At 52.7% G+C, this 23,515-nt stretch overlaps 2 protein-coding genes across 4 annotated transcripts in view; both read right to left on the bottom strand.

The window, feature by feature from the left end:
• The window catches only part of POLD1 (DNA polymerase delta 1, catalytic subunit), a 30,163-nt gene extending 19,068 nt beyond the window's left edge, over positions 1 to 11,095 (bottom strand). For both annotated transcript variants that reach the window (XM_086690518.1, XM_086690519.1), the window contains exon 1: positions 11,005 to 11,095. The gene's annotated coding sequence lies outside the window, so the exon portion shown is untranslated. The remainder of the gene's footprint in view (positions 1 to 11,004) is intronic.
• A 1,348-nt stretch (positions 11,096 to 12,443) lies between these two features.
• NR1H2 (nuclear receptor subfamily 1 group H member 2) lies at positions 12,444 to 19,405 on the bottom strand. Of its 2 annotated transcripts, none has more exons than XM_086690514.1 (10): positions 19,166 to 19,405; positions 18,919 to 19,053; positions 18,258 to 18,319; positions 18,042 to 18,173; positions 17,380 to 17,670; positions 17,023 to 17,297; positions 16,629 to 16,808; positions 15,866 to 15,965; positions 13,370 to 13,578; positions 12,444 to 13,033 (listed from the first exon to the last, which is right to left on the bottom strand). In XM_086690514.1, the coding sequence occupies exons 3-10, from the start codon at positions 18,298 to 18,300 to the stop codon at positions 12,887 to 12,889; spliced, it is 1,377 nt and encodes a 458-aa protein (XP_086546640.1). In that variant the 5' UTR covers positions 18,301 to 18,319; positions 18,919 to 19,053; positions 19,166 to 19,405; the 3' UTR covers positions 12,444 to 12,886. The 2 variants fall into 2 exon arrangements, with proteins under 2 accessions (XP_086546640.1, XP_086546639.1); XM_086690513.1 differs by having other exon boundaries at positions 19,170 to 19,405.
• Between the last annotated feature and the right edge of the window lie 4,110 nt (positions 19,406 to 23,515).

Raw genomic sequence — 23,515 nt, 5'->3', positions numbered from 1 at the left:
TGTGTGTGTGAGCAGGGAAGGGACAGAGAGAGAGGGAGACACAGAATCTGAAGCAGGCTCCAGGCTGAGCTGTCAGCACAGAGCCTGACGCGGGGCTCCAACTCACGGACCGCGAGAACATGACCTGAGCCGAAGTCAGACGCTTAACCAACTGAGCCACCCAGGCGCCCCATTTATATGTTTTCTTAATTGCAACATATAAAAAATCATTTTGGAGCATATTTTGACAAGATATATTGATACAAAAGTACACATCCTCTAGTAGGTTGGACAGAAAATTGTATTCAAGTTAAGCCTCTTTAGGTTGGCAACTTCACTATGGTTCGGTAAGAGAATATTCTAAGAAAATGCACACTCAGGGTGCCTGGGTGGCTCAGTCAGTTAAGCATCCAACTCTTGGTTTCGACTCAGGTCATAATCTGAAGGTTTCATGATTTTGAGCCCCACATCAGGCTCTGTGCTGGCAGGTGGGAGTCTGGTTGGGATTCTTTCTCTCTCTCTCTCTCTCTCTCTGCCCCTCCCCCACTTGCACGGTCTATCTCTCTCAAAATAAATAAATAAATAAAAACTCAACTATTAAGGGTAAATAACCATGATGTATGCAAGCTATTAAAAAAATTTGTTTTAGGTGGCATATGTGTGTAGAGACAGGAGAAAAAGCTTATGTACATACAAATCATAAAACAAGTAAGGGAAAATGTCAAAACGTGGATCTGGGTAAAGGGTATATGCTCTTTGTATTATTCTTTAGATCTTCCCATCAGTTTAAGATTAAAAAAAAGAAAGAAGTTTTTTAAAAGTTTATGTTTCCCAGCATCCAGGCCTAGACAGAGTATAGGAACCTAAGGCAGACCCCAGACCCAGTTGGGAGGGAGGGCAGGAAGGGCACAGGTCAGCTGCTCTGAGTTCAAGTGAACACCTCTGGATCCCGTAACCCCACCCAAACCCCAGATCCAGTCTCCCCTTCGTCCTTTTGCAGCTGACCCCTTGCCTCTGAGCTGCTGCAGGCAACCCAGCTGGAGACTACATTTCCCAGCATGCACTGCTAGGGATGGTCACTTTACTGAGTTATCTCATGGAAGGAATGACTGGGACAGCCTTAAAAGGAAGCTTGCTTCTAGCCTCCTCTCCCTTCTCTATGGCTAGAGCATGGATACAGTGGGGGTGAACCAACCTTGACCACGGGGTCAAGGACAACACCCCATGGAACGCAGAGCTACAAGATGGAAGGAACCCAGTCCCCTTGACAAGCTTCTGGGGCAGAAATGCCTACTTGAGGGCAGTTATGTGGAGAAATACACTTGTATCTTGCCCGGGCCACCGTGCCGTGGGGTCTCTGTTCCAGCAGCTTAGCCCGGACCTTAACAAATAGAGCACAGAAAAATCCTGAACTGACTGGGGATGTGTTGTTGGCAAATGTTCAGGATGGTATACAATGGAATATGTCTCAGCATCAGACAGGAGGCAGCTACTTAGTGACACAATGGATGGATGAACCTCAAAAATATGCTGCACAGAAGCAGCCAGATGCATAGGGGCGCCTGGGCGGCTCAGGTGGTTAAGTGTCCGACTTCAGCTCAGGTCATGATCTCACTGCTTGTGAGTTCGAGCCCCACGTCGGGCTCTGTGCGGACAGCTGGGAGCCTAGAGCTTGCTTCAGATTCTGTGTCTCCCTCTTTCTCTGCCCCTCCCCTGCTCGCACTCTCTCTCTCTCTCAAAAATAAACAAACATTTTTAAAAAAATTCTTTTTTTGGGGGGCGCCTGGGTGGCGCAGTCGGTTAAGCGTCCGACTTCAGCCAGGTCACGATCTCGCGGTCCGTGAGTTCAAGCCCCGTGTCAGGCTCTGGGCTGATGGCTCAGAGCCTGGAGCCTGTTTCCGATTCTGTGTCTCCCTCTCTCTCTGCCCCTCCCCCGTTCATGCTCTGTCTCTCTTTGTCCCCAAAAAAATAAACGTTGAAAAAAAAATAAATTAAAAAGTAAATAAATAAATAAAAATTCTTTTTTAAATAAAGAAGCCAGACACACAAGTATGCACTGCAGGAATGGGGAGTGACTGCTAAGGGGTACGGGGTCTTCCTTTTGGGGGGGATGAAAATGTTCTGGAAGTAGACAGAGGTGGTAGATGTACAATATTGTGAACGTACTAAATGCCACTGAACTCTACCCTTTAAAATGGTTAATTTCACCTCAATTGAAAATGAGAGAGTATATATGGTGTGGTGCCATTTACACAAAGTTTTTTTTTTCAACTTGTTTTTTAAAATGTTTATTTTTGAGAGGGAGAGTGCGTGTACAGGTGCACATGGGGGAGGGGCAGAGAGAGAGGGAGACAGAATCCCAAGTAGCCTCCACGCTGTCCGTGCAGAGCCCAATGTGGGACTTGAACCCACAAACCGTGAGATCATGACCTGAGCTGAAATCCAGAGTGGGATGCCTAACCGACTGAGCCACACGGGCACCCCTACACAGTTCTAGAATAGATTAATCTATGGTGCTAGAAATTAGGCTAGTGGTTGCTTACCAGGAGGGAGAGGCTGACTGAGAAGGGGCATGAGGGAATTTTCTGGGCTGACAAAAATGTACCTTACCCACAACTGTCCACTTGAGAACCTGTGCATTTCACTGTATGTAAATTCCACCTCCATTAAAACATAAAAGTTGGAAGGCCCCATTTCCCCACCTAGGGGTTTGTGCTATAGATATACTATCACATATGAGAAACTGCACTTTACGAGGTTATTTCCGGCAGCATTGTTTGCAATGGCAAAAGACTGGAAACCACCTAAATGTCCTCCCCCGGGGGACTGTTTAAATAAATTATATGAAGACTGTTCCATGGAATATTATGCAGCTGTATAAAGGAATGAGGAAGCTCTCTATGCATTCATGTGGAGGGCTCTCAAAGACCCATTGTTAGAGAAACCAACGTGCAGAACGGTGTACTTAGATCGCTATCTTTTTGTATTAGGAAAAAAAGTGTCTAAAAAAAGTTTGCCCTGATTCTTTGCATTAGGAAACAATCAAGCCAAAGTAAGGACTGGCCTGCAAAAATTACCAGTCTGGAATCTTCAAAAATGTCAACGGCATGGAAGGGTGGGGGCTGGAAAGCCAGGAAACTTTTAAATTGAAGGAGAGACTGCACAGTCCTGGCAACTAAATGTAACATGACCCCAGATCAGATCTTAGATTAAAAAATAAAAAACAGGGGCGCCTGGGTGGCTCAGTCGGTTAAGCGGCCGGCTTCAGCTCAGGTCATGATCTCGCGGTCTGTGAGTTCAAGCCCCGCATCGGGCTCTGTGCTGACAGCTCAGAGCCTGGAGCCTGTTTCAGATTCTGTGTCTCCCTCTCTCTGACCCTCCCCTGTTCATGCTCTGTCTCTCCCTGTCTCAAAAATAAATAAAACGTTAAAAAAAATTTTTTTTTAAATAAAAATAAAAAACAGAGGCACTTGGGTGGCTCAGTCAGTTGAACATCTGACTTCGGCTCAGGTCATGATCTCACAGTCTGTGAGTTCGAGTGGAGTCTCACTGGTGTCAGAGTGGAGCCTGCTTCAGATCCTCTGTTCCGCTCTCTCTGCCCCTTTCCCACTCGTGCGCACATGCACGTGCTCTCTCTAATGAATAAAAACACACTAAAAAAAATAAAAAATAGCAGGGCCGCCTAGGTGGCTCAGTTGGTTAAACATCTGACTCTTTATCTCAGCTCAGGTCTTGATCTCAGGATTGTGAGTTCAAGCCTCACACTGGGCTCTGTGCTAGGCATGAAGCCTACTTAAAATACATATATATATCTCTCTCAAAAATAGCTATGCACGGGCGCCTGGGTGGTTCAGTCGGCAAAGTGTCCGACTTCAGCTCAGGTCATGGTCTAACAGTTCGTGAGTTAGAGCCCTGTGTCGGGGTCTGTGCTGACATTTCAAAGCCTGGCGCCTGCTTCGGATTCCAGGTCTCTCTCTCTCTGCCCCTCCCCTGCTCATGCTGTCTCTCTCTCTCTCTCAAAAATAATAAAAAACATAAAAAAATTAATTAGAAAGAAAATAGCTATGCAGAATGTTACCAGGAAACTGGACAAACTGAATAAGGGTTGTCTATGAGGTAACAGTATTGCCGCGGGTTAAATGGTCTGATTATGATTAAACCGCAGTTCTGTAGGATGTCACTGTTCTGCTAGAGTTTTTGGAGGTCAGGTACCATGATGACTATAACTTACAAATAGTTCAGCCAAAAAAGAAAACATGGGGCACCTGGGAGGCTCAGTCGGTTTAGCGTCCGACTTGATTTCGACTCAGGTCATGAGATTGAGCCCCTCATCAGGCTCCACAGTGAGCATCAAGCCTGCTTGGGATTCTCTCTCTCCCTCTCAAAATAAATAAATAAACTTAAAATAAATAAATAAATAAATAAATAAATAAATAAATAAATAAATAAATAAATAGAAAGAAAGAAAGAAAGAAAGAAAGAAAGAAAGAAAGAAAGAAAGAAAGAAAGAAAGAAAAAAGTGTATGTGCATCCAGATAAAGCAAATGATGTTAACAGCTGGTGAGTCCAGGCAAAGGGTACACAGGGCTTTGTTGTATCTGTCATGCAACTTTTTTTTAATTTTCATGTTTACTTATTTTTGAGAAAGAGCATGGTGGGGGAAGGGGGAAAGAGAGAGAGAGGGAGACAGAATTGGAAGCAGGTTCCAGGCTCAGAGCTGTCAGCACAGAACCCAAGGGCGGGGCTCGAACCCACGAGCAGCAAAATCATGACCCGAGCTGAAGTCGGACGTCCAACCAACTGAGTCCCCAAGGGCCCCTGTCATGCAACTTCTATGCAGCCTTGCAATTTTTCAGAACAAAAGTTACAGGGGTGCCTTTTCAGAACAAAAGTTGGTGGAGCATGCGACTCTTGATCTCAAGGTTGTGAGTTCAAGCCCCATATTGGGTGTGGAGATTACTTACCAAAAAAAAAAAAGTTGGGGGAAAATATGTAAAATTTAAAAAATAACATTTTTACAAGGTGTGTGGGAGAATATGTAAAAGCATGTTTGTTTTTAATGCATAATTCTGGAAAGATAGGTAATAAACTGGTAACACTGGCTTCCCAGGAGGGGGGAGGGAGGGACAAGATGGGACAGCTTTATGCTTATTTATTTATTTTACTTATTTACTTAATTTTTTAATGTTTATTTATTTTTCAGAGAGAGACAGAGTGTGAGTGGGGGAGGGGCAGGGAGAGAGAGGAGACACAGAATATGAAGCAGACTCTAGGCTCTGAGCTGTCAGCACAGAGCCTGATGTGGGGCTTGAACCCACGAACCGTGAGATCACGACCCGAGCCAAAGTCGGACACTTAACTGAGTCACCCAGGAGCTCCAAGTTTTACTTATTTATTTTGAGAGAGAGCATGAGCAGGGGAGGGGCAGAGAGAGAGAGAGAGAGAGAGAGAGAGATCCCAAGCAGGCTCCGCGCCTTCAGCACGGAGCCCAACTCGGGGCTAAAACTCACAAACCACGAGATCATGACCTGAGCAGAAATCAAGAGTCAGACGCTTAACTGACCGACCAACCCAGCCATTCCGGGACAGTTTTATTGAGATAGAATTCACACACCATGTGACGCACACATTTCAAGTGTATAGTTTGATGGCTTTTAGTATATTCACAGCTGTGTGACCATCACCACAGTCAACTTTAGAGCCTTTTCATCATCCCAAAATGAATCCCCACACCCCTTTGGCCATCACCCCTCAACTCAGCCCACCCCCACCCCACTTTCCCAACTAACCAACTTTGTCTGTCTCTGGATTGCCTATTCTGGGCCTTTCCTATTCACGGACCCTTCCAATATGTGTCCCTCAGTGTCTGGCTTCTTTCACTTAGGATAGTGTTTTCCGGGTTCACCAGGATGCAGAAGGTGTCAGCCCTTCATTCCCTCTTACGCCCAAATATTGCCTCACTGTGTGGCTGCGTCACGTTGTGTTGATCCGTTCGTCGCTCAGTGCACGTTGGCGGCGTCTGCACCTTTGGCCTATCGTGGATAGCGCTGCTGGGACCGGGCACGCACACACTTTGTACAGGGACGGAGGCCCTGTACGGCCTCTCCCTTTGTGCCTATGAGTGGCTTATCCCACAGGAAGGAAAAAGCCTGGAGGCCTCTGCTCCAGCCATACAGGCGGCCAGAGAGACGGAGTTCGGACCCGCGGGGGGAGGCCTGGGTGGGGCAGAGGGGCAGTGGCCAGCCCTGGCCTGGCAGAGGGAGGCAGGAGGGGGGCAGTCTGGCTCCCCAGGTCAGCGGGCTGTGGCCAGGAGGGTGTGGTGGGAGGGAAGGGGACTCTGGGGGCAAAACCGAGGTTCCTATGCTAGTTCCCCATCATAGGCAAGGAAGGATTAACGTTTATTTATTTTTGAGACAGAGACAGAGCATGAACGGGGGAGGGTCAGAGAGAGAGGGAGACACAGAATCGGAAGCAGGCTCCAGGCTCTGAGCCATCAGCCCAGAGCCCGACGCGCGGCTCGAACTCACGGACCGTGAGATCGTGACCTGAGCCGAAGTCGGACGCTCAACCAACTGAGCCACCCAGGCGCGTCAAGGAAGGATTAGAAGGAAAGAGGCCCCAGTGTGTCCTGGCACAGGACAGGAGCTGGGGAAACACGGGGCCCTCTCTTTTTCTCGACCCTTCACTGGCAAACAGACAACGCTGAGTGCCCGCTGGTTTCTGTGACACTCCCTCCTTCGGGGTTCTCGTCCCATCTCCATCTGACAGCTTTCACTGCCACCTCTATGCCGATGATCACGTCTGCCCTTCCTGTCTCCAGCCCAGATCGCCCCCCAGGCCCCAGCCTGCCCAACCCAGCTGCTCACTGAGCATGTGTCTCTTCAGGCATCTCACACTCCAAAGCCGGGCCCCTCGCCTTCCCCTGCCCCGACCTGCTCCTTGCATCCCACAGCCTCCCCCAGTTCACGAAGAGGCAACTCCCACCAGGCCAACCACCTCGGAGTCACCCCAGCGTCTCCCTTCCCCTCAGAACACACCTGTCAGTCCCATAGGCTCTACTGCCACTGGACGGAGTCTCCGCACTTCCCAGCTCCCGCTGGGCTCCCAGCTTTGCCCCTCTGGTTCTCAGAGGTTGTCGGCAGCATTATTTTGTGCACTGCTTTGTGTCTGTCTCCCCCTGCTGGAACCTGAGCCCAGCGCCGGCAGGGATCTGGTCTGCCCTGTCACTGAAGCATTTGAGGGTGTCTACAACAGAGCCTGGTACACAGCAGGTGCTGGAGAACGATGTGTTGAATGAATGAGGAGCCCTCAGTGTACTCTTCGCACAGTAACCAGAGAGATCCCATACGAATATACCAGGTCATCCCATCCCTCCTCCCCTCGGAACTGGCCCCTGGGTCCCATCTCATGCAGAGCTAAAGCAAAGTCCTCCGGCTAGCCCACAGACCCTGCGCAATCACCCCCTTCCCTTTTAGACACTATCTCCTGCCCTCTCCCCCTTGTGCACTTGGCTCCAGCCACTTGTCTCCTCTCTCTTCCCTGAACGTGCCAGGCTTGGTCCTACCTCAGGACCTTTGCACAAGCTGTTCCCACTGCCCTACTCTTCCCCGGATGTCCCCACAGCTTCCTCCTTCCCCTCCTTTAGGTTTTTGCTTAAATGTCACCTTCTCAGCGAGACCTGTTTATTTTTTTTTTAACTTTAATTTATTAAAAAAAATTTTTTAAGGGGCGCCTGGGTGGCGCAGTCGGTTAAGCGTCCGACTTCAGCCAGGTCACGATCTTGCCGTCCGCGAGTTCGAGCCCCGCGTCAGGCTCTGGGCTGATGGCTCAGAGCCTGGAGCCTGTTTCCGATTCTGTGTCTCCCTCTCTCTCTGCCCCTCCCCCGTTCATGCTCTGTCTCTCTCTGTCGCAAAAATAAATAAATGTTGAAAAAAAAATTAAAAAAAAAAAATTTTTAAGATTTATTTTGAGAGACAGAGATAGCATGTGAGCACAGAGAGAGAGAGAGAGAGAGAGAGAGAGAGAGAGAGAGAGACAGAATCTCAAGGAGGCTCTGCGCTGCCAGTGCAGAGCGCAACACGGGGCTCAAACTCACAAAACTGTGTGATCAAGACCTGAGCCAAAATCCAGAGTCAGACGCTTAACCGACTAAGCCACTCAGGTGCCCCCTGATCCCTGTTTTTGGGGGGCTCACATTCTGAAGCAGTTCTGGGTTGGGTGCACCTGTACAGTAAGGGAAGTAGGACCAGCTGCCTGGGGTGCCCCAGGAGGCCGCCGACTCTCCTGGAAGAGCTGAACTGGAGCTGGGTCTCTGTGGACAGAGGAGTCAGGTGGCTGAGAAAAGCAGGGGGTCAGTCTCACCCAGCACGCACTTCCCAAAGCCTGTGCCGGGCAATGCTGAGGACGCAGAGAAGCAGCAGACCTCAAGGGGTTCCCGTCTGGCAGGGGAGTCAGACACAGGCCCAGATGGTCCCTGGCCTGCGACAAGGGTAGTGAGAGTCAGGGAGGCCCAGAGGAGGGATGAGGCCAAAGCACGAAAAGCAGATCGTTTTCTGGGGAGGGGGCAGACGGAACAGGTACTTCTGCAATTATTTAACCTTTCCCTCGCTAGGTGCGTGAGCCAGGGTACAGGGGCGAGCCAGCAGAGGAATCCATCCCCAGTCTGTCTCCTTCACTGGGTAGAGAGTTCACCCCCGTACCTCGCCAGACACCCCTGGAGGCCAGAAGTCTGCGGTGCTGGCTCAGAATGGGGCTCTGGGATGTGCCTCCGAACCCTCCAAGCTAGCTGTGCCACCCTGGGGAGACAGCTTCACCTCTCTGGGCCTTGGTTCTAGTCATTGCGTCGGAGGGTAACAGCACCTGCCTCAGGAGATTCTGTGAAGATTCTGTGAGTTCCTTCCATCTTCACCCTCTGTCCTAGGCACTCTTCAGGGCGCATGAGACAGAGCAGGAGAAGAGACAGAATCCCTGCTCTCACAGAGTTTTCATTCGGCATTGTGGGGACGGACAGTAAGATAAATCGGGGCACCTGGGTGGCTCCATCGGTTGAGCATCTGACTTCAGCTCAGGTCATGATCTCGTGGTTCATGAGTTCGAGCCCCACAGTGGGCTCTGTGCTGATGTGCCGACAGCTCCAAGCCTGGAGCCTGCTTCGGATTCTGTGTCTCCCTCTCTCTCTGCCCCTCCCCCACTCGCGCTCTGTCTCTCTCTCTCTCAAAAATAAACATTAAAAAAAAATTTTTTTTTAAACAGCCTCACTGGGGGCCCAGCTGGCGCAGTCGGTGGAGCATGTGACTTTTTATCTCGGGGCTGTGAGTTTGAGCCCCCACATTGGGTACCGAGATTACTTAAAAATAAAAATCTTAAAATTAAAAAAAAAAAAAAAAAAAAAAAAAGAAAGAAAAGAAAAAAAAAAGCCTCAGATCATGATCTTATGGTTGGTGAGTTTAAGCCCTGTGTTGGGCTCTGTACTGACAGCGCAAAGCTTGCTTGACGTTCTCTTTCCTTCTCTCAAAATAAATTTAAAAACTTAAAACAAAAAACAAAAAACAGGGGTCAGGGTCTCACTCAAGTTAGGGTCCCAGCATCACTCACGCGGTGTCCAGAACGCAGGTCACTTCAAGGTGCGGCAGTCTAGACTCCTCTCGAGTGCCACCGACCCAAGTATTTCCCAAGTCCCTGGAGCTTCTCTCGCTTCCCAAAGACTAGTGCTGCCTCGTTTTGGCTCAGAGCACTCTGGATTGAGATCTCCTGTCCTCTCCCCAACCAAACTGAATTATGACTGGCTTCCCAGTGCCCAGGAAAGTGCCTGTTCTTGAGAGCAGCTGAGTGAAAGGGACCGAAGAGAGAAGAAAAAGCATCGCAGGAGAAGGAACAGCGTGGCAAAGGCCTTCGGTGGGAAAGGAGCGTCTCTACGGGACAGGAGGCCTGGGTGGTGAAGTGCAGCCAGGGCTGGGGGTAGACAGGTAACCCGGCCTGGGTGGGGCTATAAAGCTGAGAAGGTGACATCATCAACCTGCCTCTCTCTAAACCCTGCCCACTCACTGCCACCTCAGAGTGGCACCCCGAATCCGTTCTGCCTCCGCCTTCTCTCTCCATCCAGCCAAACCACATACCCCAGCCGCCTGAGTTCTTCCTTACACCCCCGCGTCCTGCTGGCTCAAGCCCCGAAGACAACCTGAGGCTGACAGCACTGTGGTCTGAGCCAATGTCCCCACTTGTCTCCTAACTGGTCTTCCTCCTTGCATTCCTGTTCCCACTACAATCCCATCTTCAATCAGCACCCAGGGACTTTTTCAAAACGCAGGGTGGGTCATGTTGCTCTGACGCTCAAAACCTCCCATGGCTCCCTGTGGAACCTGGAATAGGAGCCAAATTCCTTCCCACCTCAGGGCCTTTGCACCTCATGGTCCCCCTGTCCAAATCTTTCTTTGCATGGCTGACTGCTCTGTCAAATGTCACTTCCCCAGAGAGAGGATTTTTGATTATTCCAGCTAAAGAAACAGGCTACCCTGTTTTATTTCACTTCGGATAAGGTATCAAACCCTGAAAGCGTTGCTTTATCGTTATTATTTATCACTTGTCTACTGTCTTCTCCTGAGCCAACGACTTTCTCTGACTTTCGGGCTGTAGCCTCTGCTTCTAGAACAGTGCCTGGCACGGAGTATTCAATATTTAGAGAATAAAGCATATCAGCATGCCACCACGTGCACCAATTCAGTCTTCCACTGCGTCCGGGATCCCGTCGCCCCAAAGATCCTCCAGGGTACATCTCCCAGCTCACCCCAGGGGCCAGGCGCGCAGCACAAGAGCCCCCCGCATCCCGAGGGGCCCCCCAGCCCCAATCATCTTCCTGCGCGCCCCCGCGCACGCGCCCAGAACCACTGGCCCTCGCCCCTCTACCGCGCGCCCTCCCGCCTCCACGCTCCCCTTCGCAACCCTTCTCTCAGGCCTACATGCCCGACTCCTCCACCTTCCTTCTCTGCCAAGTCGAGTCCCTTCAAGCCCCCTTCTCCCCTCACTCACCCGCTTCAAACAGCGTTTCCCGCCACAGCCTACGTCGCTGTGACCCCTGACTCCGGCGCGCGCAGGCTCAGAGCCGCCGCGCGCCGCCCTGGGCCACGCCCCTCCCGCCCAAGTAGGGCGAGACCACGCCCCGACAAGCCTTCGAGCCACGCCCCTCCTTTCAACTGGGCCTAAGCCACGCCCCGTCCGTCCAATTTAGGATGTTGCCTCTTCCTACTTTCCATATATTCTCGCCAAACCCCGCCCCGCCTTGAGAGAGGGGCCTGCTCCTAAGCCACGCCCCCTCCGACGACAGCTCGGCGGATTCCGGCTCTCGTTGCGCGCGGCGACGCGGCCGGCCCCGCTGTCCTCCCGGCCCCGCCTCCCCGCCCGCGGGGGCATCGCGCGTATCCTCGGCTCGCGGGCCTGCTTTCTGCGGAAGGCCAAGGCGAGAGGACAACTTGCGCACGGCCCTTCTTTCCGCTGGCGGAAGACCTGACGTCTGCCCTCCCCGTGTAGGGGAGGTCCGGTCAGCTCTGTCGCATGCCTCGGTTTCCCTACCTGTAAACTAGACTTAGCGCAGGGCGGGCACACCTGGGGGCGCCGGGCACACTGCTTGCAACAGGACTTCTCCTCGTAACTAGTCACTTCCCCACCTTACCCCCAGCTGCTCGAAAGAAAAACCGCACCTTTCAGTACACAGCCCATCCCTCCAAGCAACACCCCCTTCACTCTTGGCCAGGACTGTCCACCCAGCTCACTTCTGAGACCCCTTGGGAGCCTGGCACAGGAGAAGGAGGGACTAAGAGATGTCCACAGCCCGTCCTTACTCTGAAATCACCAGACTCTCCCACCTCCCAGACCTGGCATGCGCCCTCCCCTCAATTTGGGGGCCCAGCCCCCTTGTCATGGTTTAGGTTCCCCCCTGGGACATGATATCCTGTGTGAGGACTTGCCTGCCTTCTACTTCTGGGCTCCCATGCTGCCACGCGCTGCCTGCATTAAAGCCCCTGTTCCCTTCGATGCTAGCTGGCCCCATCCATCCCCCCTTTGCCAGCCCTGACTGGTAGCCACCTCCCAGGAGGGGCTTTATCTTGTTCTCTGGTGTTTCCAGTGCCTAAAATTGTGTTTGCCACATAGTAAGTGCGCCCCACACACGTTACGTGAATATCATCTGCATCCCCAGAACGGCCAGCACACTGCCCAGTGGCTTCAGGAAACATTTGGGGACTGAGTGCCTGACCCTTCATCCACTTAAGTGTTCTTTGTCCTTCAGCAGTCTCCAACTCACCTAGTACAGGAAGATGACCCCAAGGACGTCAGCCTCTCCTGGACACCCCACTTCCTCCCCCACCCCCGCACTCAGTCACATCACCCTGAACCCTCCACCAGCCTAGCAACACAAGGTTCAGGTGGCTGATCCCATCCCCCATACATCTTGAACTCACTCTGGCTCAGGGCAGGTTTCTATTCATACTTTATTTTCCTGTTTTTGTCTTTTTTTAGTTTTTATTAAATAAAAGGAACAGAGGGAGGGGGCCTGCGGTTTCTCAGGCTGTCAGGGAGAGCCACGGGCCCCCCACTCCCTCTGTTCAAGGTGCACTGCGCAGTGAGCTTGAGGTGTAAGCTGGGTGGGGAGGGCAGCCGGGAGTGCTAGGAGGGTCAGAGGTTGGGATCTAGGACCCACCCAGCCCTCCCAGGAAGACTCAGTGGGCAGGGCAGGAGCCTCCTGGACCCTAATGGGGGCTCACCCGAGGGCTGAGGGCTGGTGGGGCCAGGGCTTGTGCTATAAGCCACAAGATGGGACCCCAGGCCCGGCTCCTTCCCACTCCAGGAGGAGGAAGGGGCGACAACGTCCATGCGTTGGAGGGTACAGGGCTGTGGGGCAGGGCGGCCAGGCCCCTCACTCGTGGACATCCCAGATCTCAGACAGCAGAGGCGGCAGTTTCTTGTCTTGGAGCCGCAGGGCAAAGACCTGCTCTGAGTGCACAGAGCTCAGCGTGCGCAGGCTCACAAGCTTCATCAGCATCCGGGGGAAGCGCAGCTGGTCCTGCGGGGAGGTGGGGGGGGGGGGGCAGGAGGGAGGTGGGCTCTGGTCAGCCAGCCGGACCACTGGTGTAGGCAGGGGCCGGGCAGAGCGTGGGGAGCCCCGCCCCTATGCCTGCACTGGGCCTGGATCCTTGGTCACGGGACAGAGGCCCGAGGACAGACTTGGCCAAGAGGACACTGGCCAGGGCTCAGGGCGCTGCCAGAGGAGCCGGGCAGTGGGGGCAGCAGACAGGGCCCGGCTCTGATGAGGATGCAAGACCTCAGCCCGCGGCGGACCCTGCGTGGGGCCTGGACTGCCTGTCCCCGCCAGGGCCCTGGGAGGGGTGGGCTCCCGTACCTGCGGCCTTTTGATGCGCGTATAGGAGAGCAGGGCCTCCACGTACGGCTGCTGTAGGGCCTCCACGCGGCTCGGCTCCTGCACGTTGGGCCGGTCAGCGGAGAAGATGTTGATGGCGATGAGGAGGGCGTACTCCGCGTCGTCCAGGCCCAGCCGCCGCATGGCCCGGGAGAACTCGAAGATGGGGTTGATGAACTCCACCTGCAGGCCTGGGGGGGCAGGAGGCAGGGCCGGATGAGCTCCCCCAGCCCCGAACTGGCCCCAGCCCGGGTCCCTGACGCTGCTATCAGCGGGGTGAGGGACACGGCAGCAATGCTAGCCTTCTGGTCATTTCTGTTCAGCTGTGTCCCCATCCGAGTGGCTGGCACGGGGAAGTGCACCCTAACCCCTGCCGGAATAAAGGGATGAGTGATGAATGTGAACATTTATTCAGTAGTTCCTGCGACCTCATCACTGCCTTCACCTCCTTCCCGGCCTCCCCGGTTCTCTCCTAACGAAAAAGAAAGATTTTTATTTATTTATTTATTTTTTTAAATTTTTTTTTTTTCAACGTTTATTTATTTTTGGGACAGAGAGAGACAGAGCATGAACGGGGGAGGGGCAGAGAAAGAGGGAGACACAGAATCGGAAACAGGCTCCAGGCTCCGAGCCATCAGCCCAGAGCCCGACGTGGGGCTCAAACTCACGGACCGCGAGATCGTGACCTGGCTGAAGTCGGACGCTTAACCGACTGCGCCACCCAGGCGCCCCAAAAGAAAGATTTTTAAACCTAGGTCACACTGCATCACCCCTGTGGTGGCTTCCGACGTTCACGGAGTAAGGCCTGAACTCATCCCCAGGAGTAGTTCATTCATTTGTTTTTCAGACTCTGTTGAGCACCTACTATGTGGCAGGCCCCGGGGCAGAGCTGTTTAGAAGACACAGCCTCCCCTCCTGCGGAACTTGCACTTGGGGGCTGAGGGAACACAACAGACAAACGTGTAACTAAACCATCCGGTCTGTGAGCCGGATCAAGGTAACACAAGGAAAGGTAATCGGGGCATCGAAAATCAAATCAACATCTTAGACAAGGTGGCCAGTGTAGGGTGACGCTGTAGGAAGGCCACACGGTAGGGTGACCTTTGAGAAACAACCAGGAGGGGAGGGGATGAGTCACGGGGACGTTTTGAGTGTTCCAGGTGGGCACCACCTGTCTGTTTTTCCCAGGACTGGGCAGCTTTCTGGGCCTTGAGGCTTCCAAATGTTGACACCACAAAGGTCCCATGTAAACCAGGAGGAGGTGGTCGCCCATGTTGGCTGAGCAACTGCAAAAGCCTGAGGCGGGAGCATGTTTGGTGGGTTCAAGTAAGAGGGAGGAAACCAGTGTGGCTGGAGGAGGGTGAACAAACCAGTGTGAGCTGGGGGTGGAGAGGCCCCTCGGAGCCTGTGAAAAATGGCAAGGACTCTGGCTTTTCTCCCAGTGAGACGGGAGCCATGCAGGGGTAGCGAGCAAGAGGAGGGACGTGAGCTAACTATGAATACGACCCTTCCGACCGACCGCTGTATGAACAGACACACTTGGGAGAACCCAGTGAGGGGCCCCGACAGTGTTCCAGGGAGAGGCACTGGAGGACAATGGCAGAGGATGGGGGGAAGCGGTAGGACCCCAACCTCCTCTCCAGCCTCATCTCCCTGTGTTCCCGATGCCTGGACCTCCTTGTAGTTCCTTAACACCATCCAGCTCTTCCCCCACCTCAGGGCCTTTGTATGTGCTGAGCCCACCGCCAGAAACATTCTCCCCGCTCGGTGCTCCCCTGCCACACTCATATTCAAAGGGGACTAGGAGGGCCAGCAGCTAGAGGAAAGGAAAAATATGGGGTTGGGAAAATACAGAGGTGCCCCGGGAAGAGATGATGGGGGAGAGTTGGACTCACAGAGTGAAGCCCGAGCCTAAGGGAGAACAAGGCTTTTATGGTACATGGGGTTCCCTGGTGGGCATTGTTACCCCCCAATTTCCTTTTCCTAGGCAATACATCTCACCCCTCAGGCCTCAGTTCATATGCACTTCCTCCAGAAGCCCACTGCCTAGGTCACATCCCCAGGTAAGCGCTCTTGGATGGCAGGGACCTACCGCGTATAGTTGCGTAGGTTGCGTACTTCACAATGAACTGAGATCTGGCCTCCCTCCAGTGACACCAGGTTTGGGAAGGAGGGAGTGTCTTTTCTTAATTCCTATCAAGATGCCCCGTTGTGAGAGCACACACCCCTCTGTCTCATCCCACACTGCATCCCAGTGGACAGACTCAGCACTCAATAAATACATTCTCGTCTCATTTTGAGGCTGGCTCACTCCACTCCACTTTGGAGGTAAAAAAATAGAGGCTCAGACAAGAGCGAGATGGCCTGAGGTCTGCCACCAGTAGAGGCCCGGCAGGGGCGCCGGCCCTGCACCCTCCCAGCCCTCTCCCCAGGGGCAACGGCCCTGCACCCCCCCCCCCAGCCCTCTCCCCACCACACCTGCGCGGTGGAAGTCATCCTTGCTGTAGGTGAAGTCTTTCAGGAAAGTGATGCACTCTGTCTCGTGGTTGTAGCGTCTGGCTGTCTCTAGCAGCATGATCTGTGGGCAGCAGGGAGAGGAGGAGGCAGGGGCAGGGGCGCCACAAGTCCCTGTGACCTGGCAGCCACTGGTCTCTCCTCTCTTGGCCCATGGGGGGACCTAATCTTGCCAGAATCACCTCTCACCCCTCTGCCCCCAAGCACGTTCCCTCAGTCACCCCGGCCTGCAGTCAGCACACCCGACACTCCAAGCTCTCCCTCCTCCAGGTTCAACGCCCACAGCGCCCTCCTCCCAGGATACTCTCCCCAGGTGGTTGCAGGGCATGGGGACAGGCATGTTTTGTTCACTGCGACCTATCCAGGACTTGGAATGGAGCCTGGGGTCCACTAGTAACTCAATACTTATTTGTTACTGTTGCTTTGGTTTAAATGTCAACTCTTCTGAACGGCCTTTTCAGCACATTCTTTAGAGTGCGTCCTCCCAGCCAATCCTCAATTTTTCTCAGCCTCAACCCATTTCCTCTCTCTCCTTGGCTCATGGGAGGCTCTGACTCTCTGTTTAGTGTTTCGACGTCCCCCTGTAGGATATCGTCCCCACGAGGGCAACCACCAGAGGGGTCTCGCTCATCCCTATTCCCCCAACATCTGTCCTGAGGCTTATCCCTGGGGTTCCCTGTGGGCAGGAATGAAGGGCCATGTTGAGGATGGGAAGGCTGCCCGTTACCTCAATGGTAGATGCCTTCAAGAGGGCAATCTGGTCCTCGCGGCCCAGCTGCAGGAAGCCAGGCACCTGTTTGGCAAAATCCACAATCTCCTGGACTGAGATGATGGCTAACTCCGTGAAGTGGGCGAAACGCTGCTGGCGTGCATCACGGGACTGGGGGTCCGCGCCCAGGGGCCAGGGCTAGGGCCAAGGGGGGTCAAGGTTATTCACAGATTCCTCCAATGAGCCCAAGGCCGAGGGGACATCTTGAGGCAAAGAATGCGCCCTAGGAGACCCTCCTCTCCAAGGCCCCACCCTCTGGAGCCTTGTTCCCTCCCCATGCCCTGGGCTGCAGCCCTGATGGCTTTCCCCCAACTGGCCTCATCACCCTTCAAGGCTGTGGGAGGGGCAGTACCGTGACTTTGGGCTGGTCAGAGAAGGAGCGTTTGTTGCACTGCAGCTGAGCCGCCACCAACTGCTGGATCATTAGTTCCTGAGCGGCTGTTAACTGGACACCCTCGCCTTCCCCGGAGCCCTGGCCACCTCCGTCAGACCCTCCAGGGGAAGCCCCAGGCCCAGAGGCTGAGCTGCTGCCGCCTGATGGCCCCACAGGTGACTGTTGCTGCTGCTGCTGCTGCTGCTGCTGCTTCCGAATCTTCTTCTTTCGGATCTGTTCTTCCGACAGGACGCCTATTCGGGACACAGAGGCCTCAGCGGTGGCCCCGGAGCTGTGCACGGGCCAGGCAAGCACGGCGCCCTCCCCAGCACTCACACTGCTCTCTCATCCCGGCCTCCTTGCATTTGCGCAGCCGGCACTGCTGGCACTTGCGCCGCATGAAGGCGTCCATCTGGCAGGTTCCGCCGCCCCGGCAGGCGTAGCGCCTGGCCCCGCCTCGGACCACGCTGCGCCGGAAGAAGCCCTTGCAGCCTTCGCAGCTGAGCACGTTGTAGTGGAAGCCGGAGGCCTTGTCTCCGCACACGCGGCACAGCTCGTGGCCCAGCATCTTTGGAGCCGGGCCCTTCTTTCGCTTGCGCTCTGGTTCCTCTGCCGGGTCTGGGACGACTGGGGTGGGCGGAGAGAAGCCATGAGAGAGACAGAGCCCCCAAAAGAAACAGCAGCCAGAGGGCCATCCCCACGACACAGAAGACACAAACAGCCAGTGTATAGGGGGTGACCAGGGAGACGGCAATTCAGAAGGAAAGATGTGTGAACCCCAAAGAACAAATAACAACAAAAGGTGTCAAGCAGGAAAAAAATACACTCACAGGCAAAGTGAAGGAAAAAAAGAATAAGAAGTGACAAGAAGAAGCGGAAGAAAAAAAATCAAGAAACTGGGGCCTCCCATTCTGATTTTTTATCTTTCTCCCTTCCTAGATCTCCCCTCAAGGCCCCCCATATCCATCCCGAGCCCCTGTCCCTGGGCCCCATCTCACCCTCGCTGCAGGCTGAACGGGCCCAGTCATCGCCTGGGACATCAGGGTCTGGACCCACAGGCCACAGTTCAGGACCCTCCTCCTTTATAGCTGGTGAAGAAGAGGGTGCGCTGGGTTGAGGCGGGCCATTTCCTGGGAGAGGGAAGCACAGTGAGTTTCTCCTGCCAAGTGTGGAATGGGAGAGGGACTGGGCTGGGAAAGGGGTGGGTCGCTCACCAGGCAAGGGGGTGTCCAGGGAACTGGTGGTGGGAGTGGACATGGTGGAGTCACGGAGCAACCTGCAGAATATAGGGGGACTGAGAACCTTGTCGGGCCAGGTAGGGTCAGGTTAGGCCAGCCCCAGGTCTCGAAGGATGCACCACTTTCTTCCATCTCTCCAGACTCCTCCTTTACTGCACACAGACCCCACCCCAGGCCCCTGCCGGCCTGTAAAACCTCTCCTCCGATTCTGACAGACCCCACCCACGATTGCTCCAGATCTTCCGGCTGGGTCTCAAGCCCTGCCCTCATCTAGACCCCGCCCCTCACGTGGGCTCCACCCACTCCGGATCCTGCCCACTCCCTCTTCAGGTACTGCCCTTTCTGCTTCAATCGTGCTCCGCCCTAACTTCCCCCTTCCCACCAAGTTCACCCTGCCTCCTCTAACTCCCCACCTCTGCTGAAGAAGCACCCCCAACTCCCATTCTGACCCCACCTCCTCCCCATCTTTTCCTTCTAGGTCCCGCCCAACCCTTGTAGCTTGCACCCTCATTCTATCCACAATGCCCCGCCCCGCCACTTTGCCCCGCCCCATCGGTACCCCTCCCTCCAGGTCCGGCCCCATCCCCTCCCATCCTGCCCCGCCTCCACCTCCTCCCATCACGCTCCGCCCCCATACCTCGCTCCAGGTCCCGCCCCTCTCCGAACACCAGTGGGGGGCGGGGCTCATGGCTGCGCGCGAGGGTCCCGTGGGCCGCCTCTCGCTGGGGTCTCTTACTCCCGTTGCCCTGGAAACAGCCGGAGACAGCGCGAGCTACGGAAGGGGGGGGGGAAGGAGAGAAAGGGGCTGAGCGGGGGCAGCGCGGAGAACGCCGGGAAGCCCCGGGCCCGGGACGCCTCCCGCATCTTCCCATACTCTAGTGCACCTGCCTCGGTCCCCTTGCTCTGCTTCTCTTCTTCCTGCTCTGTAGCCCCTGGCACGCCGCCGCTTCTCGGATCCCCTCAAAAGTAACTTCGCCACTTCTTCCGGCAACCCCGCCGTGCGTCACTTTAGGAAAGGGGCGGGTAGTCTGGAGTGACGGACTTCCGGTCCGCCTAGGACTAGCCAAATCGGCTGCCCCGCACGGAAGTCGTACGGTCACCGGAAGTTTACCCTCCGGGGTAGCTCCGCTGGGGCCAGACAGAAGAGTTCCGGACCAGCTCGATCAAACGCAGGGCCGGCGAGGGGGGCGTGGTCAGTCCCAAACCTTCCGGCCCCCACGGGGCGGCTTTAAGTCATCCCAGTGCCCCCTCGGTGTTTGCGGCCAAGGATTGGCTCGGCATAAATTTCCCCGCCTATAGCTCCTTTTCGCACACGGCCGACTTGAAGCATGTTTGTCATTTTTTGGTTATTAAACAAGTTTTCTGATTTTAGAGGCGCGCTGCTTATTGGTTTTAAATAAATTTAATTACAAACCTAGATCCAGGAAAAATATGTTTAAAAAATAAACTTGTTGATAGGAATTAAAAAAAAAAAAAGGCATAGCCTTCTCATACCAAGAAGAGAAAAATAACAGCTTTTAAAGAAAACTCACAGTAATTGAATAGGTAGAAGGAATCGTTCCAAAGTCTTCCCTCGATAATCTGATCTATATTGATCATACATCCATTTTCAGGAAACTGGAATGTATGAACCATGCTCTTTTACACTTTGTTTTGTCCATTCCCACATGATCTTGAAGCTGTGGAATTTGAGTATGTTACCAATAGAAGGTGTGATTACATGGACATGGGGTTCCAGGGAAAGGGCTGAACTATCTATTGTCTCTCACTTCCTGGCTGTGTGATGTTGAGCGAAGCTATTTACCCTCCCCATTGCTCAGTTTCCTCCTCTAAACTGGGACCAACTAGGGGCACCTGAGTGGCTCATTTGGTTAAGCGCCCAACTTTGGCTCAGGTCATGATCTCATGGTTGGTGAGTTGGAGCCCCGGGTCTAGCTCTGTGCTGACAGCTCAGAGCCAGGAGCCTGGGTCAGATTCTGTGTCTCCCTCTCTCTCTGCCCCTACCCCGATCTTGCTCTTTCTCTCAAAAATAAATAAGCATTAAAAGAATTTTAAACTGAGACCAACAAGAGTTCATTGGATTGTCATTATGATTAAATCAGGTAGTTGGACGCCCAACCGACTAAGCCACCCAGGCACTCCTGGAAGCTAATTTGTAATAAAGCGATACCTATTTCAACATAGGTGCACAAGAGACACAATATGGCAGTCAGATCTTACTTCAAAAGACAGAATTATTGAAAATTTAAAAGCAACAGAGCAGTCTAACAGGAGGGCTGGATCATCAGCTCAAATGCCTCAGGCAACATTGCTGTGGGTGATACAATTTTTTTCCAAAATTGTGGCCAAGTCTTAATAAAGTTATCAATAAGACAAGGTAGGAATAATTTTGGCATATTCAAAAAAAAAAATCATGGTACATCAGCAAGTACATCAGGGTGGCTGGAGCTGAGTGAGGTGGGGGGACAGGGTGCAAGAAAAAACTATATATATATATATATATATATATATATATATATATATATATATATATATATAGATAGATATTTAGATAAACATAGGTATAGATATAGATGATACAGATATATATATATTTTTTTGGTTGCTTCCTTGGGGAAGGTGCTTAACCAAATACTTGTTGGGGGCAGGGGCACCTGGCTGGCTCAGTTGGAAGAGTACACAACTGGATCTCAGGGTTGTGAGTTTGAGCCCCACGTTGGGTGTAGAGATTACTTAAAAACATTTTTTAAAAAGCCTATTGGATTGCAGCAAATTCAGTTGAACGAAGAGACTGGTTCTTCATAATTACCAAAAACAGCTCATTAAATATTGTTGTTAACGTAAAAATGTCGTGTGTAGAGTCAACCATTTTTATACCACATATGCTAAGTTTTTAAGACTTTCAGAAAATGTACGTTAAAATTGATGTGAAAAAACAAATGAAACTGTATTATCGGAATTCACGTAAAAGAGACTGATCAGAAATGTTTTCCCCCATACCAAATAGAGGATAATCACAAGGCTTTACATTTCCAGGTTTCGGGCGTGTGGTTTATAGAGTGAATAAATCAGGCGCTAGGATGCTTAAAAAAAAAAAAAAAGGTAGGAAGGAAGGGCGGAAGGTTGGCGGCGGGGTGGGGCGGGGGGGGGGGGGGTGGGGCGGTGGCGAACCGAGGCGATCTTGGCTGGGAAAACAGGCCCACAGCACCGCCGTGTGGCCATTTGGGAATTTGCAGCAGGATCTTTCAGAAATCCCTTAACCCCGGAGCAAGCAAGAATTGGGACACGACATCTGGGTGAGGGGATTCTGAGGGATCGAGATGGAATATTCCAGCTGCTAAAATAGATGAGGGGGAGATGTGGTAAGACTTATCGTAGAGAAACTGATGCTCCGTCTTCTGGGTCAAGGAAATTCCCTAAAGCAACTGTGCTCAAAGTAGGTTGTTGAAAATACTTGCTGAGCATTTGCTAGATACCAGGCACTGTCCTAGGTGCTGGGGACGTGATGACGAATGAAATAAACCAAGATCCCTGCCCTCGTGGAAATAAGATTATAATGGGGAAACAGGCAGTATCACTGATTCTAAGATGCACGTGACTTAAACCTGATGACATCTTAGAGTTAATTAAATGTTCAAAGAGGTTGAGTGCTATGGGAAAAAATAGGTCAGGGTAAAGGAGATTGGAGATTTGGGGAGGGGATGGTTGCCATATTGAATTGGGTGGTCAGGGAAGACTTCACTAAGAAGGTGATATTCAAGAAAATATTTAAAGGAGAGAGGCTGATTAGGGTTTTTTGGAGGCAAGACACTTGGGTGGAACAGCCTGTGCAAAGGCCCTGAGGCAGGAGCATGTCTGGGTTTCTCTGAGAAACAACAAGGAGGCCAATGTGACTAGGCTGAATGATCAAGGGGGATAGAGGAGAGAAGATGTCAGAGAGGGGCCAAGTCATAAAGTGCCTTTCAATTCTGGGATGCCATTGGTACCCCCTGATCCTTTGATCTTCTCTTCTCTTTGCCTCACTTCCTCTCACGTCCTCTCTTCCTTCCTTGGATTCTGTGGCCCAGTGCAGTCAGGTCCTTGTACACATTACTTTAACTTCCTTGCTCTTTCTCCCTCAGTCCTACTTGCCTGGCAAACCCCAACGCTGGTTAAAAATGGACTTTGCCTTTCCTGTGCCTGCTCCCCCCAGCTGAGCTTGTGAGTGGACACACTTCAGCTGTGTGAGGGCAAGCCTCCAGTGGACATTCAGAACCAATCTGCAGGGCCTCTGCAGTTCCCTTCTCTAATCTCTAAGAAAGCGTGTTCTCACCTTCTCTCTCAAAATCTCCAGCACCCCTCCCCCTCTTCATTCTCACTTCTTCTTTGGCAGAAAAAAATAGAAGCCACCAGAAGAAGACTTCCGTGCGTTTACCCCAGGGACACCACGAGCTCACTTGCAGAGGTACAGGTGAACTGCTGCCCTGCCCATGACCGTGTTGGGACAGCATGTAAGAGGCCTCCCCCACCCCCCCACTTAGGCACCGGATCCTTTCTCCTTCCCGTACTCAAAACTTTCCCTCTTGCAATGTTTCCTCCTCTCTCTTGCATCACTGTTTGTGCAACCCTTGAGCCGTTGACCTTCAAGGATTCCCCTTCACCAAATGCCAGCACGTCCTCAGGTACTGTTGAGTATACTTTCTGAATCCTGCATGTGTTGGGCTCACTCCTCTGCCCGAGCTCCCCACCTCTCCCACTTCATAGCTCCATCCGTGAAGATCCCTTTCCTCTAGGCTCCACCTACGGGACTTTCTTGCTACAGTTCTCTAACAGAAACCCAAGTTCAAGAGTTGGGGGCTCCAACCATCTTGAAAGCAGATTCTTTAGCTTTAGTGAAGGCTTTGCACGATGGCCACCTCAGCTGACATCTGTCCGCAACCCCGTGATCCAGAACCGCATGGCCAAGCTGCTTTCAAACTTCTAACCCAGACACCATGAAAAATAATAAATGTGTATTTCTGTTTTAAACCATTTAGTCCGGGGGTGACTTGTTACACAGCATTAGCTAACTAGTACACGCTCCCGAGTCTGCTTTTCTCTGTGTCTTTCCAGACCTTGCAAATGAGGATAGCATTTACAGTGTTATGATACTGTAAGCATTGCCCTGTTTTTTTCTGGAATGTGTTTCTATATTTCTTTTTAACTTTTCTTCTGAGGTACAACTTCCCTAAAGTAAACCTACCTAGGGGCGCCTG

The sequence above is a fragment of the Puma concolor genome, chromosome E2, assembly GCF_028749965.1.
Source record: "Puma concolor isolate L17-30 chromosome E2, mPumCon1.1.hap2, whole genome shotgun sequence".
NCBI classification, from domain to species: domain Eukaryota; kingdom Metazoa; phylum Chordata; class Mammalia; order Carnivora; family Felidae; genus Puma; species Puma concolor.
The sequence above is the reverse complement of the archived record's forward strand: the minus strand, read 5'-3'. Positions and strand labels throughout refer to the sequence as shown.

Bases quoted from the DNA above. Each gene is read 5' to 3' on its own strand.
- NR1H2 (XM_086690514.1), bottom strand. From the start codon at position 18,300: ATGTCCACTCCCACCACCAGTTCCCTGGACACCCCCTTGCCTG. The intron at 17,671-18,041 runs GTGAGATGGGGC...CGCCCACCCCAG, and splicing joins CCGTTCAGCCTGCAGCGAGG to TCGTCCCAGACCCGGCAGAG. The intron at 13,034-13,369 runs GTACGGGAGCCC...ACCTCCCCGCAG, and splicing joins CGCGCATCAAAAGGCCGCAG to GACCAGCTGCGCTTCCCCCG.